This window comes from Pelecanus crispus, chromosome 1, assembly GCF_030463565.1.
Source record: "Pelecanus crispus isolate bPelCri1 chromosome 1, bPelCri1.pri, whole genome shotgun sequence".
Lineage (NCBI taxonomy): Eukaryota > Metazoa > Chordata > Aves > Pelecaniformes > Pelecanidae > Pelecanus > Pelecanus crispus.
The window spans coordinates 208,396,891-208,413,893 of NC_134643.1; the positions used below are offsets into that span (position 1 = coordinate 208,396,891).

Sequence of the window (17,003 nt, forward strand, 5' to 3'; positions counted from 1 at the left end):
ACATCAGCAAGCAGATCCTTTTGAAAGGAATGGGTTTACTTCTCCAGCTGCTGAATAACATGACATTGGGGTTTTTTAAATTCCTTAAAAATAGGCAAAATTAACAAGCAGCATTTATGAATGCAATACAGCCTGATTTGATCAATGTTTTCTCCCCATATTAAGATGTTTGTTAATCATTCATCCCATAATTTTCCTAAAATGCTTGCTCAATACATTAAGAAGTATGCATCTCTATACATTCAATTACATGCAGAAAATTTCTATTGCTTGATTGGGGAGTCATGATGCCAACAGCTCTCATAGCTTGCCATCTCTGAAGACAGAATCATACTTAATACTTAGTATAACTAGGCTTTTCATTTTAAACTGTAATTACTTTCCACTTCAGAACTACAGAATGAAGCATCTTCCTATACTTAAGCCTTCCAGCGCATGGCCAGCTTGTAAAAATCGGACACAGAACATTATCAATTTTCTCAAGGGAGTAAGGTATTTGCTAACTGCCAAGAACAAACCTTAACTATTCATGTGTAGCATAAGGAGACTCAGCGTGAGAAATGACATACATTACTCTGTCCATATTCTGGAAAATCATTGCAGCTGAATGAAATCTCAGTTTATCACGAATCAAGCAATATGAAAAACTAGAACAGCCTCTAGGGTATTAGTAACATGTAAAGAAAAGGATAGCAAAGGTTTTATTTGTGGGTCTAACAAGGGGAAGGAATAAACTTCAATGTAAATACTTGCTGTTTAAGAAAAGGTTCAGCAGAAACAGGTTCAAATGAGATTTGACAAAAAAAAAAAAAAAAAGTACCTTACTGCCTGCAAATTATAAACATGACCAAGTATTCAGGAAAAAAAAAAAACATGACATCAACACTGCAGTTGAAATTGCAACTCACTCGATATACAGAATAAAGAGGCTGCAATTCCAGAAGGCTGCCCATACATTTTATATATTTATACACACACACATATATATACATACATACACATATTCATGCTTTCTCAGTATCCTTCCACAGCAAGTCATTATAGCCACATCAGAGCATGGGAGTAAGAAAAGGCAAGCAAACAAAATGCCTTTAAGGAGTCATTAATCACAACATTGCTTATTAAAGAAAGGAAAGAAATAATTTAAAAAACGTTTCAAACTCACTATCAGTAGCTTGATCAAAAGAACAAAAATCCTTACCTGTGTGTTCTTATTCCTGGCTTCTCTCCTTGCTGCTTTCTCTTTTAGCCTTTTCTCCTAAAACAAACAAAATACACAGTTTTAAAGCAAACTCCTGGGTTTTTTTCTTTTAATATTTTAAGATTAAAGTTAAGCCACCTACATATTTTTAATGCACACATGCTATACTGGTGGTATTCACCCTACATATTACTGATGAAAAGCGATAAATAAAAAGATCTGATTGAGGTATTACTCATTCTTCTTGCTCTTAAAGGAAATAAAACTACGGAATGATTCAAAGTCATATTTTATCTTCACCGAGACTTGTTATTCTTAAAGCAATGATGCAGCTAAGTATTTTGACAAAGTTAGTGTTTGTCTCTAAAACAGGGTAGTTCTAGAGGCACCAAGAGATCCAACTTTTCTTATTTCTCAGTGGCTTAATACAAAATGCAATCTATTTAACAAACTAAAAAGATAATTTTCCTAACTTCAGAATTGCTAATGCAACTGGGGAGTGAAAGCTAAAACGTGTTCTCCCTAGCTTTCGTATCTCCATTATTAACACTCTACAATAGCATCTGCTTAGTAATTGCATCGATTCAGAAACAGTAACATTAAGTTCCCTCCACCAAAGGGATTCTGCTATGGGAAAATGAGCAAAGCACCATGATAAAATTCATTGAGCTGCCTGACAGATTTCTGAGCATACAAAAGTGTCCAAGATATTTAATTCAATTGACATTTATTGCTGCTTTTTTGTTGTTGTTCTTATTGGGATTATTTTTAAACCAAATGAAGGATTATCGCTAATTTAGGCTGTCAGGTCCTTGCAATTGAACATCCTTTAAATTATCTATTTCATGAGGTAAGGACAGAAATTCAGGTAAGGGCACAAATCCGTTAGAAAAGCACACTGCTCCCTCCTTTTCTTTTGTCTTAGTGGTGCTGATGACCTTGGTATTGAAACTTTTTTATGCTACCATAAATGCTAGCAATGCATTTCAAATGTTTATGGAATACAACTCAGTTTCTTTGAGCATTTCTAGCATCAGCACATTTAGAACCGAGTCCACATAGAAGGGGAGATTACTTGAACATCACTCCAGGGGCAACACCTCAGCACAGAGAAGGCTGAGGACCAGTCACATTTCAGCTCACTTGTGGGAGTAACGAGAAAGCTACAGCTCCAGCAGTCCTAGAGCCGTATCATCACAATGATGCTACCAAAGCATATGTGTAGGTACCACACAAAGTTGCTTGGAAAAGCAGTGTGTTCGAGTGCAGACCTGGGAGAAGGAGAACACAGCTGCCAAGATTTTCAAACTGGGTGTCTAAATTCACTTTCTGCTGAGCTATCTGTCTGCTATGTGCCATTTTCTATTCTCCCAATTGCCCAAACTACAGAAGCGTTAGCTTACTTTCAAACTCTCTTTCTGAGTAAGTCAACCTCTTCTCTCCAAATCAAAACTAAACAGATAGAGTTCATACCCCGCCCAAAAGACAGGGACAAAACTCCATGGGGTTTGCGTCTCTCTGCTTTATACAGTTCTCCAATGCTGTGTGCAAAGCAGTCTGGTACAAACACCTCAATATGCTCAGAGCTACACGCCAGGGCATTCAATGCATGCTATGAAATAAAACAAAAACCCCACCACTGTAGACAGATACAACACAGCTGTCTTCTTATTTCAGGTTTGTTAAAGTAAGAAAAAACAATAAAAAATAATTACATTTAAGGCCACAAGGGCATCATATGGGGCAAAAGAAGCCACCAGGACTAAGTACTGTCTGGTACAGACACAGGCAGTCTAGTCTCCAACAAGCTAGACCTAAGCATCATGACCTCATGGTCATAACACGGTCATCCATGTTATGATTCCTTCTCTTCCAAGTCAAATTTGTATTAATTTCCGTTCATTTTTACTTATGCTTTTCTAATGATTTTACTTAAGTTTTCCACTTTCATCCAGTCTGTTTTTAAATGGTTTAGTTGTGCATTCTTCGCTCCTTGGGGTTACCACTGGGGTTCTCTCATTTTTCTGCTAAAGCTATGATCTTTTTCAAACTTTACCACTGAAAAAGTGAAAGAGAACAGAGCTATAAAGTAACACACCAGATATTACAAAACAGCATAAAGCAGCTTTTAAATTGGATAGTCCAGAAAATTTTAGATAGAAAAATTCTATGGTATATGAAAAGGCAGTGGCTTAACTACAGCCACAGGCTTAAGCCAACATAGCAGCAAAGTTCCTGCTCAAGGGATTTACAACAGAGCACTGAAAAGACAGCTATGAAAGCAGGAGATTGACATAATGCCATAGAAGAAGAGTATGCCAGACAGCATAATATACGTAAGTCTCTAAAGTGTAAAGACACAAAAAGATTCTAAGGTTAATAGGTGCAGAGACTGAAATCAGGAGTACAAAAGAAAAACAAGACAGAGCAACAATCAACAGGAGATGCTGTCAAGACCTTTTTTTATTTTTTTTGAGGGAGAGAGAGGCAATTTGGTTCCTTGTCAATGAAAAAACAAAAGCAGATTTTGCATAGGGTGCATCTATGTTGGCACTGAATTGGAGTTCAGAGTGCATTTCAGAAGCCAATGTCCTAATTAGGCCCGCTTCCACTGTGTTTCACACTACAAAGTAGTCTTCAGGAGCACAGCTAATACGCTCCAACCAACACAGGGTCACAGGATTGTTCCGACTGGAAGGAACATCAGGGGGTCTCTGAGGCAACCTCCTGCTCACAGCAGGGTCAGCTCTGAGGTCAGGCCAGGCTGTGGCACATCCTCATCCAGCTAAGTCAAAATCCCAAGGTTGGAGACTGCACAACATCTCTGGGCACTCTGTGCCACCACCTGACTGTCCTCACACAGAAAAATTTTCCCTTACATCCATGCTGAACCTTTTGTTTTAAGTTATGGCCTTGCTCTCTTGCTCTGCACTGCTGTGAAGAGCCCGGCTCCATTTCTGTCTCCTCCATGATCTCTCTGTAGGTATCGGGGGCTGCTGTCAGGACCCCCTGAAGCTGTCTCTGCTCCAGGCTGAACAAGCCCAGCTCCCCCAGCCTCTCCTCACAGGACCACCATCTCAGGGACCTCAGCTGAATTCACTCGTTTGTCAATGCCCTCCTGTACTGGTGGTGTGTAGGATGCCATGAATACCAAGTAGAGGAATGACTTCCCTCAAAGTGATTCAGTTCCAAGCATCAGGTAAGAGCTAATACAGTGTAACCCACCGCCACTACACAGCATGCAATGTGGTTCTCAGCACCATCTCACTCTGCAATCTTGTTCTTACTGGGCTATTTCACTTGCTAATGGAGGAATAGCCATCAGGCTTTAACTTAGGCTTCAATTCCAGAAAACAATCCTATTAAGGCACTGCTTAAATTTATATGCCGCTTCAAGCACATGTGTAAGTACATACAGTGTGCTGAGTAAATGCTTAAATACTTTTCCCCAGTCAGGACTTTATTTCCTGCTACCTAGAGGACAACTGTATATTCTACTGTGCCAAGGTAATATCCCCATATAATAAAGACACCCTTTTATATAACTGCATGAAACCCAGAAATTAACTACCTTGCCTTAGGTTACAAAGACACACTACAGCACAGCCAGAAACACAGATCTCCAAAGACTCAGATGAGTATTTTGACTACGATGTCATTCATTCTCACATTGCTACTGCTAAGAAGATACATTGTCCCATGCAGAACACACATAGACAACGTACTGTAAGACTGCTGTAAAAAGTAATCAAATGAGGCAAAGTTGAACCGAACAGCTGGATATTGATTTATTTTATGTGAACAGATTCTGTTCATCTAGGGATAAGCCTGTAACTATCTGTAACTACTAAGCTGTCCAACATTATTTTTCACACATGGGAAAAAATAACAGAAAGGTCTGGATTTTCTTGGAATACCTAAAGTGTAACACAGTAAAATCACCAGATTTTATCACTGTTCTATCAAGCTACAAATCATTACTTGTAAAAAAAGCACATAATTTAGAGATGAAAAATCCAGTTTACTAGGGCAGGAAAACAAAAGATTATGTTTCAAGGTATGAATACTTAATTACATATGTTACTGGCTGTCACTCTGTTATAGCATAACTTCATAACACAGCACTATGAGACTGTCAGATAAAGCTCTAAAACATCACAATCTGATGTTTTAGATACTCTCTTATCTACAGTGGTGAAGTCAAGCATCCATATTTACTTTTGCGTTTATATTGACTAGCTCTCCTTTGCACTCATATAGCACCTTCTTCACAGCTGAAAGATCTAGTTATGTCCTTTCCAGGCTATCGACACTGAGGATGAGGAAGAAGTTTAACCAAAAATCAATGCAGTAATTTGTTGTACCGTAACTTCTAAGAAAGTGCTTCCAGCCCCTTTATACCAAAACCAAGCAATCTCACCTTAAAGGCAGTAGCCAGAACATCATTTATCACCTTAGGTCAGCAAAATGGTGTATGGAGGTTTTGAACAGTGGCTAAATGCAGATTATCTAGACCTCATTTAAGGAGCAGTTTGGATAGATTGAGAACCACAGGTTCATGAACTTATAAAACAGGAGAGGTGACGGCATCAATGTGCCTGACTAGCACAACACAGGCTGTAGGACTGAATCACTGAACCAATCTACTGCAGTGGTCATATCCTGGTTTAGAAGAACGTTCTATCTAGATTTTAAAACATTTCACTGAAGGACAGTACACCACAATCTTTCAAAACTAGCTGCTGTTACTAGTCTGAGCCTACTTATCTGTGATTTTTAGACCCTGTCTAAACTGTCTAACTGGTCTCTCGACCAGTTTGAAGGAACCCGTGTTATCAAAGATTAGGTCCTTATGTAGATACATGCTGATGATGCTTCCTCTTAACTTTCCCGTTTGCAAGGTGAAGAAAACCAACTCCAGATGTCTCTCAGCAGATATGCCTACTTTCCTAAATATTTCAGGAACAGACATATCTGAGATCTGACCACTTCCCCAAACTTACCTGTCACTTCTGTTTGTATATTCAATAATTCTATCAGCCCTTTTGATCCTGCCAAAAAAATCCCACTGCCATAGTCCACATTGACCTGATCAACCACCACATCACCGAAATCTTTTTCAATGTCTCTACCTCTAAGGGAAGAGCTCTCAGTCCTAAAATTCTGTTCTAAATTTCTTCTTCCTATGAGTTTGTATTTCTGCCTATCTTAAAACACAGCTTTCTTTCTTTGAGCCCAACTTGGCAAGAAATCTTTCTTCCATGTCACTAAAGAAAATCTTGAAATAATACCCTTCCCATGAAACAAACCCCATGGGCCCACTAGAAACATCTACTTAATCAGAAGCCAGTGGTTTGGGATGTTCCAGTTACTGAGGTTTCGGTCCATTTAATTTGTGCCAGGTTTATTTATTAATCAAAACACTTAAGTGAAAAGCCTTGCAGAAATTTCAGTGTATTCCATAGATGTATTTACAAACAAGATTCTGCTCTGATAAAAACACATATACACACACAGTTCACCACATGCCTACTTTCCACAAAACCACACTGGTTAGCATTACATTCCTTTCATTTAGTTCTTCATTAAGCCAGTCTTGTGCCAGTCATTCCATTACTCTGGTGTGGACTAACAGCAGGCTGAGTTACCAGCTTATTTTCCTCAAAAGCATTTGTATGGTAGGTCTCAAACTCCTCCAGAACTCTCCTGATGTTTCAAGACCCTTTTAAAACCAACATTAATGGTATTACACAGCTCAGAGACCTTCTTGATCAGCTTTTTAAAATTTCCTGCAAATTATCTCTTTTTCTCCCCAATTACACATCTAGTTTAACAAGGATGTTTAATAACTTCAGTTATCACAGGGATGAAAGTTTTTAGTCAGCAGCATGTAATACGGCTAAATCATTTGGCTTTCAACTAAACAAAGAAGGAAGAGTTATGGTTACTGAACCCTTCTACCTGTCCTGCACTAGAACCAACAACAGAACCAGCTCTGCCTAACAAGGAGCCAAAGCCATGGACAAAGCTGCTTCTAACATATGGAAAAGCTACTCATTGTTCTTAACTCTGAAATTAATAAGTCTGCCACTGGCATCTTTTTGCACTCATATTTCCTCTTTCTTTCACTGTTGGGTTTTAAATCAAAAACTCATACCCCTTTTACTTCTCCCTCAAGACTCCAGCACACTTATTAAAAAGAAATATTCTAACATTTACATTCCATGTTCTCAAGTTGAGGGGGGAAAAAAAGAGAATGAATAGTAGCATGGCAGCTCTCTCTAGTTGGTGAGATTAGGAATATGTGAAAGATGCATATATAAACAGTTTAAAGGCCAAGTTTTTATTTATAAAAAAAGAAAATCCAACAACTTTGAAAGCTGGAAGTTCTTCCCTGCCCCCCGCCCCCGCAAGGAAATCCCCCCCTCCTTTGACTCTCTTCTTTCTACAGTTGATTAAGAGTTCATTTTACTTTGTCCAGAGGGTTAACAGTGATATTTTAAAAAATATAGGTTTGTTGTCATGTATTATTAACAGCTTTGTTTCATACAGTAATTTTTCTTTCAGCTTTTTAATTTGTAAACAGTTTGTACAATAAAAGCCTCCTTTCTTTCTCTTAAAGAATTTGTACATCAGTCATAACTGCTCAGACTTACATTAAATAAATTTCTTTAGTTGGTGATATACTGCATTTTAACCAGCCTAAAATTTCACTGACCTCTTCTATTTGCTTACCTAAAGGCAAGAAATAGTTTCACTCACAACTAATGCATCTTATGGCATGTTTAGCCCTCTAGCCCTGAGAGCATTGAAAAAGCCTATGGCAAACCTATTTCCTGTAAAAATTTCATGGTCATCTGAGTCATCTGAAGTCTTTTTATTTAAATGCTCAAGAACTCCCACAGGTTTTGATTAAAGATTTTAACACTGCGTTTTTAATAATTGATCCTTTACATACTAATGCCATGATTTGGAGCTACCAACCTATTCTATTTAACAGCTGAGGTAATGGTCTACCACACAACAGTTCTTAGAGGTGGTCGAGGTTTGGAACAAATCACTCTGTTGCCTGGAAAAATCTGGCTGTCATTTGAAAATATGTCTTAGTTGATACCACTACCTGATATTGTTTCTCAGTATTTTATTTACTATCTCTTGTTATTTTAGTGGGGCATAGTTATGGACAGTCAGCTGTGCTGCAGAAAATACACACACAGCTGTTCAAAAATTCACAGCATCTCTCATATGCTGGCATCATTGTATTCAAGAGCTGTTTTCCGCCCAAATTTTAAAGCACGAATGTGCTCTGCAAAGTGACTAAATGACACCGTGGTATCCCACATTTGCCTCCTCTCAGATTTCACACCAAGTTTGTCCTGCTTACATGCAAAATATGGGTTTATTATTATTATTTTTAACTACTCAGCTTGCAGGCAACTTGGTATCTGAAAATCCAGCTCTAATAAATACAGCACCAGCCCATAAAGCAAGATTACTAACTTCTAGCTACACAATCAGCACACACATGAGCCAACACAGAATCAAACTGTGCCCTCTTCCATGGTGGTATTGCTCTACACATGTGGATGGAAGAAAAACTAGAATTAGTAAGAACTATTTATTAATTACTTAAAAATAAACAGAATGGGGAAGGACTGAATACATGTTGAGTAAGAAAATTCTGTTTCAGCAGTCACTTTTTGGCCATTGCTACATTTTATATTGCTATGTAGTTTAATATTTGTTTTGTTACAGAGATTAGCAAATCATCTACATGCAAGCAATGCTCCAACCACCAAAACAAACCAACATTCCCAACTGGAAGATAAAATTGAATCAACTTATTAGTATTTCTTCGAATATTATTTTCAACAAAAATCTGGAAATTACATACAAAATTGGTTACTATTAAATAAACAAATCTTAATACCTTCAGGGAAAAAAAGCAAAAACTTTTTGATTATTTTGTGTTTGGTTTGGTTTTTTAAATCTCTTAACATTTGGTTTTAGAAATCTATTAAATAATCTCTTCAAGCAACAAACTATATAAACATAAACTTCATCTGTAGAGCTTATGTTAGAGTTGATGTTTTCTTTATAGGCAGGGAAACTGAAACACATAGGTCTAGTATGACCTATGTAAGACAACATAGGAAAAGTGTGGCATCAAAAGCATGTGAAAGAGCACAGTGACAATCTTAAACGTTAAACAAGCACCAGAAAAAGTCTTAGAGGCAGCTGGGAAAAATCATCCTCATTTAAAAGAAAACACAAACTAGCAGAAACTGATCCTTAGAAGGACATTGTTAGAGCAAAACCAACATGGGAAAACAGGTGACAAAACTGAAAATTATTCCTTTCTCATTTAACATCTGAATACACTGAACATGTTTTAGGGACAGAAAATTTTTTTGAAAGTTTGTAAGTAGGCCATCTGGTTTAAACATATGTATGTTTAACATATATATATAGTCACAAAAGCGATTTGGGATGTTCATTGACCGAGGAGGAAAGGGACACAAGACAGGACACGTTACATAGCCTTCTAATAAAAGATGTTAAATCATCATAATTAGAGAATACAGAGGCAGTCCAGTAACCATCTTTTTTGTGTGCAAATGGCATCTGAGCCAGCTTCTGAACTGACAGAAATCAAAGGGATTCTTTCAAATGAATTCACAGACCCTTCCATCCCACCCTGTATATACGTACACAAACACACAGAGAGAGGTAAAGATAACCCCAATTCAACTTAAAATACACTTCCAACACAAATACATCAGGAATTAAGTTAGTTAACAGTGTTTAAAAGTAGCATTTAAAGCTGTAAACTAAAATCTTAGTGACAAAGTCAATGGGAGTTGCACTGCAAAAGACGCTAGTATTTAGAATACCATTTAAGAGTGGGAGTTCATAATCTAGACAGGTCACAGACTCTTGAGCTGTCTTAATGTAGCCGCTCTTAAGGGAACGCCCAGCTCTCATACACCAGATCTGAGAGAAGGCAGAAAACCCCTGCAGCTATCTGCGCCTGCTCATGCAGATGCAGGCCCCCAGCAGCACCCAAGTCCTCAGCAAACGAAGGGTGCAGCTCCCATCAGAAGCTGCTAGGTTGCCTCAAAGACCAATGAAAGGCAGAGGTCAGCATTTTGGGCAGTTGCGCCATTACATCCTCCAGCAGGACAAGCAGCCTGGCACTGGAAGCTCTTCCCCTTGGAGCACTACAGCTGCAACTCCACCGGAGCTGAAGTTAAATTAAGCCTGCACTACTTCAGCCTGCACCCACCTTCCAGGCGCATCTTCCTGGCATTCATCTGATTAGGGTGTACACAAACAACCTATTCACAGGTATTCCATTTTCTTATTTTTCACATCAACAAGATAAGGCAAAAACCTCTGTTTTTGCTAGAAAACTCTTAGAAAACTCTCAAGGGCACTTCAAGCTTGAATTGTAGCCCATCCAGCTGTTGAAGTGAAAGAAGAGCAAACAATGAGCAAGCCCTTGCTTCCGCCAGCAGCATAGCAAGGCTGGACAGATGCTGCTGCTAAGACTGAAAAGGGATGTCTTGTCAACTCACTTGTCAGTGTCCATTCCCCTTATCTTAATAGCTCTGCACTTGGAACATAACAGCGGCATTGCCTGCACACAATAGCTATGAAAGGGCTCAGATAAGCTTTCTAACAAAGTAATACTCTCTCGATTTATTTCACACATCTCTCCATCTCTAATACTTTTCTTCTTTGCCATTCATCTGAACTGTCCTCTCAGCAGCAACCTTCTTCCCTTTATATTTTGTTTCTACACTGGCACGCTCTTTACGGGAGAGAATTTTATCGTCCTCACCCAGCACCACATTAAACCAACTGTACAATTACACCGAAATCTGACAAATCTCACCTCAAAGTGAAGGACTACTCAAGTGCTTTACTTAATAAAGAGCATAATAGTGCATGGAGATTATTTTTCCCATCAGATTATTTCCTTTGAAATATGATGCAATCTCTCTTCAGAATTAATGTATTGACTGATTTCAGACTACAAATACGGTTTTTCATGGGTGCATTTATCTTCCAGCATACTGAATGGTTTGTGCTGTATAGCATCTATTTTTCTTTTTATTAATTGCATATAACTTTTTTTTTAATCATGAATAAAGATTTGATAAAATAAAGAGAATCCCTGGGGGGTCTTTTCTGTTTCTTGAACTGTTATACACAGTTTTCAATGATCTATTACCATATGCTGCAAGTACTTTTAGTATTATTTTATAAAACTATAAACCAAACATGTTTAAATCGTAACTACTCTGTCATCAACAGAAATCATTTGGAAAAGCAGACTGGGAGTGAGACAGAGCCTAGAGCTCCAGTTGGAGGGGGGCTGCAAAAGGGCCCCAAAGGAAGGGGCAAGGTGCAGGGCGTTCTCCCCTGAGAGCTTCCTCACCTGGGCCATGGCTCAGCCAACGCAAGGGGTTGCTCAGCCAAGGCATGGGGTGAGGCTTGCGGCAGCGGCTGGAGGTAGGAGAGAGACAGAGGCTACAGCATTACAGTAGGAAGTAAACCCCAAGGAATGCAGTATGGCACGAGACACACAAAGGAAAAATAATCCACTATAAATATCAGTTGATACCTTAACTGATTTGGTCACACCATTCTTCTCCCACTAGTTAAAACTACCAGCATTACTGCTTTTAAAAAAACCTCACAGTTTGATTCTAACCTTTGGCCAACTGCAGTTGTAAAGGAAGCCAATTCCTCCTTCGTAAGTGAACCTACATCTCTTTTGCAAGTTCCTACATCAGGTGCATCTTTCATTGGATCAATTCAATTCATACAGATTTTAAGTGATCATGAGGTGACCACAGTTCTCCAAGTGCTCTCTCCAAGCACGCTAGATATCCTGTATAGCATCTTTTCTTCCCCTAAATGCCCCCAGAAATCTTCATGCTTTTTAAGCATCAGCTCTAAACTCAGTACTGAGGCTGTTATATCATCCCTAGTATTATAATTCCATTTTTCTTCCTTAGAGGAAGCATCCTTTCCAGATTCTAAAGAACCGTATGTGAATTAATATAGAATTAATAAAGTTACAGTCTCTCTCCTACTCTCTCCGCTATATACTGATGCAAAAATTATTAGAAAATACTCCTTCTGGACTCTACGTTTAAATCTACATGGATGGTCTCTCTAGGGATACCTTGAATGTAATAATGCGGTGTAAGGATATCCTGTTAACAGTGAGACAAAAACAAGAAGGAGAAAAAGTTATAAACTGAACACCAAATACACTAACCCTAACAAGCAGTAAGGCAGACAGTAACAGAGACTTGAACTCCTAAGTCACTGATAGATGAACACTAAAGGAACCACACAACCGCAACCTTGAGAAGGTTCACACAGAACTTTGTAACTGATAACAAAGCTACCTATGTTTATCAGTCTCATGGGAAAGAGCAAACTTATTAGGGAATATTTGAAAGCCACTGTGAGACTGTGTGGAAAGACCAGCGCCTGGAAAGACCCAAGGTCAAGGCCAGGGACTGTGTAAGAGCCGTACGGCATGGGTATAGATATTGGACATACTTAGGGCCCACACTATTATTTAAGGGATCAGTGAATGTAAGTGTGCTTGTGAATCAAGCGAGTGAGGGTGTTGGTAGTTCTGCTAGAAACTTCAACCTTGATCAGCCAGCAAGAAGGAATAAGCTTGTGCTGCCTGTACTGTTTATGTTTATGTGAGTGCTGCCTGCATGTATCTTTTCTGCATCTCTTGCCTCTGTGGCCACCCATGTGTGTATTGTGTGTGTACATCTGTGCAATACACGGGCAGCCTTGCTAGGGCTGCGTCTGTAACCTGGAACAGCAGCAGCCTCCATCTAACAGACCTGCAGAAGAAACCTCCTGGGTTGAAATCCAAGGGATTTGGCTTCCCTTACCAGTCCGCAATCTTCCATTTTCAGGAATGAATTTTAATCATTAAGTTATTGAATAAATTCCCTGGGATAAGTATACTCTTCCTGAAACTGCAAGTCTTTTATTTTATAAATGTCTTTCCATAAAGTCTGCTATGAAGAATTTCCTCTTTTAGCCTTGGAAAGAGTTAAGTAAGTAATAATATTTGGGAGAGCAAATATACGAAGGATGAAATATCACAGTGTATCCTCCTCATTAAAACTATCCACTCTCCCATTAACAAACGCATTTAGGGAACAGGTGACAAACCAAACAGAGGTACTCCGTTTCAATACAGTTTCTAAAATAGTTCTGTATTTTCTACTGAATTAAGAACTGTTCCAGCAAAACTAAGAGACCACAGAAATTTGGGCTTCAGGTGGTACAAATCAGCACCATTTCATCAGCACAAGGGCCACAAAATATCTCTGGTTTCCTCCCAGCAACAGCACTATCTTCTGAAAGCCCCCCCTGAAACCTGAAGTCTAACTGCTGTCATACCTCTAGAACCCCGGTTGTTTAACTTCTTCCAGGGAGGTACTCCCTGCACCTTGCAGTATCAGGCCCCTGATGACAGCCTTGGTTTGTTTGCTACTAATACCACCTGAATAAAATAAAATTAAAAAAAAAATTTACTCCTAGCCATCTTCTCACACTGATCATCCCAAGTTCCCAGCATATCTTCCTTGCTGGAAAGTAAGGTAAGAAACAAGGCTCCTATTCATTTTTCCTTCAGCACCAATGGGCATTTTTCTGAGCTTGGGTTAGTATACAGAAAGAGAGGTTATTAAGAAGTGAGATGAATCCCTCTCTGCCACTATTTTCCTCCTAACAACAGTGCATTTTCAGCTGAAAACTTGAAAAATGGAGTGCAAAAACATGTTCTGAATACTTTATTCACTTCTCCCTTTATTGTTGTTTATAACATTTTACACATTTCAAAAGAGCTCAAATCTATACCTCTCGCTGGGCTGTCATTAAATGTCCATTAATGCAGAATTCTTTTCACATCATCTTGATCAGTGTTATTGCCCTTTCCCTTGTGCTCAACTGCTAAAATTTACTTTGCTTCCAAAACTTCAATAAGCATTAATTACATGAGAATTATACCTCAGATTTTTTTTTATTTTTATCCATCTGATTTTCAATTTTTCCCCATTTTCAGAGGAAGGAGAGGATAACAAAATGGGAGATTCATGAAGGAAACCTAATTATAGTGTAGATGCTTTGCAAGTTGCCACAAGCATTAAGGCACTGCAACACACATCTCATCTAATCCAGGCTTCTCATGAATGCACCAAAACATATTTCTGATCATACTGAAAACTGTGCTCATTTAAATGACATTCACAAATGGATTTAAAAGTAATAGCCTGTGGATACTTTCTGAATAGTTCTGCTCTTCATCAGAAACAGTTTCACAAGGACAGTTCATATTAAGCGGACAGGCCATATTCACCTAAGGTTTTATTTTAAGAAGTTAATTCCCCCCCCCCCCCCCCCAAAAGATCTTTTATCTTCAAGATTATACTGAAGAAAACATAAGAGGGGGATTCTCAATGGAAGATGACCTACAAAATTACAAGCTTTATAAGAACACTTTTTTTCTACAGTGTTTTTTCTACATCCACTCGCAATCTACATCAAAATCTGAACCCATGTGCAAGATATAAAAAACTGGATGAAACAACATATGCTTTCACAGCCTTCTGTAAATTATTTTGTTATTCTAAGTCACCATTTTAAAGCCATTGTAGAGAATTCAGGGATTAGCATATATTCACCTTCAGAGGACTTTTTGATTACTGATGTACCTAATCATATAGCAGACTGCTACATTTGCTATATACAAAACAAAACCACATTTGTCTCTAGTGGTCTTCTCATCTACCTATATAATAACTTCAACAGAGTTAGCAAGTTTCAAAAATTGATTTAAAGGAAAAAAAAAAACCTGCCAAAATTACAGACTAGGAAACTACACCAAGCATCAGCTGCAGTAGGAAGAAAAGGAATTAAGAGGAGGAAATATGAATCAAGATACAGACATCTGAAACTTGCTGAAAGTGAAGGAACAAAAGAAAGTTAAATTGATGAAAAAGTTAAGCAAAGATCTTGAAGAAATCTGAAGCAAAAAGCAGAGCAGAAAAATTTAACCACAGCTTTTTCTAAAAGCTAGGAAGGAGAAAGAGTTGTAGGAGAATTCAGTAATCAAGGTGGAAAACCAAGAAACAGAGTTGTCACATCTCCCTCCAAGTAACGCTAATAAATAACTTATACCACTAGACCATCAGGCTTACATACACAACCAAACTTTCAGCAGCAAATTCAGACAGTGTTCAGGCACCTGGATCGGGCTTCTGCAGCACAGTCACGATACACGGACTTGGGTAGCTCTTCCTTCATAACACTGAGACGCCAGCCAAAGATTCAAATTCAACTAAGTATCTGCAGTGGAGTGATTATGTTATCTTTTGGGAAGGGAAACCTTATGAGGTGAGAGAATTTTTAAATGCCATTGCGGAGTCACTGTGACAGTGGCCACGTAATTCCTTTTTACTGTGCGGCAAATTTTTCCCTTCCCCTTTTTCTTTTGTTAATGAAGGACTGATGAGGATAATTTCTTAAGCCAGATAATAGACAGCCCTACCAGAGGGGATGCAATACTGGACCTGATGGTCACCAATGCAAGTGAGCTAATCGGTGACATCAAGACTGGAGGCAGCCTGGGTTGCAGCGACCATGCATTGGTGGAGTTCGCAGTCCTCAGGGATATGGGTCAGGCAAAGAGTAAAGTCAGGACCCTGAATTTTAGGAAAGCAAAATTCCAACTCTTGAAGGAGTTAGTCAATAGGACCCCCTGGGAAACTGCCCTCAGGGACAAGGGAGCAGAAGAGAGCTGGCAGATCTTCAAGGATGCTTTCCATAGAGCTCAAGAGCTCTTGATCCCTGGGTGTAAGAAATCAGGCAAGGAAGGCAAGAGACTGCCATGGCTGAGTCGGGACGTGCTGGCCAAACTAAAGGGCAAGGAAAGAAATGCACAGGCAGTGGAAGCAGGGACAGGTATCCTGGGAAGAGTACAGAGACACTGCCCAGTTGTGTAGGGATGGGGTCAGGAAGGCCCAGGAGCGGCTAGAGCTGCACTTAGCAAGAGACACAAAAAACAATGAGAAGGGCTTCTACAGGTATGTCAGCCACAAAAGGAAGGTCAAAGAAAGCGTACCCCTACTCCCCTGATGAACAAGACTGGCAAACTGGTAACAACGGACAAGGAAAAGGCAAATTCTTTGCCTCAGTCTTCACCGGCAACCTCTCTTTTCAAACCTCTTGAGTGGATGGACTGCAAGGCAGAGACTGGGGGAGCAAAGTCCCTCCCACTGTAAGAGAAGATCAAGTTCATGACTACCTGAGGAACCTGAACATACATAAGCCTATGGCACCTGATGAGATGCATCCCAGAGCCCTGAGGGAACTGGCTGATGTAGTTGTCAAGCCGATCTCCATGATATCTGAAAAGTCATGGCAGTCAGGTGAAGTCCCTGGTGACTGGAAAAAGGGAAACTTTGCACCCATTTTTAGAAATGGTAGAAAGGAGGACCCTGGGAACTACTGACCTGTCAGCCTCACATCTGTGCCTGGGAAGATCACGGAACAAATCCTCCTAGAAGCTATGCTAAGCCACATGGAGGACAGGGAGGTGATTCAGGACAGCCAGCATGGCTTTACCAAGGGCAAGTCTTGCCTGACCAACCTAGTGGCCTTCTATGATGGAATGACTACATCAGTGGATGAAGGAAGAGCTATGGATCTCATCTGTCCGGGCTTCTGTAAGGCCTTTGACACGGTCCCC

General features: G+C 39.4%; 1 protein-coding gene across 1 annotated transcript in view; it reads right to left on the bottom strand.

Annotated features, from left to right (window-relative positions):
* DDX10 (DEAD-box helicase 10) overlaps positions 1 to 17,003 on the bottom strand; it is a 199,064-nt gene that overhangs the window by 61,037 nt on the left and 121,024 nt on the right. Inside the window, exon 16 of the mRNA XM_075713234.1 lies at positions 1,202 to 1,258. Coding sequence (XP_075569349.1) covers positions 1,202 to 1,258 — 57 coding nt within the window. The remainder of the gene's footprint in view (positions 1 to 1,201; positions 1,259 to 17,003) is intronic.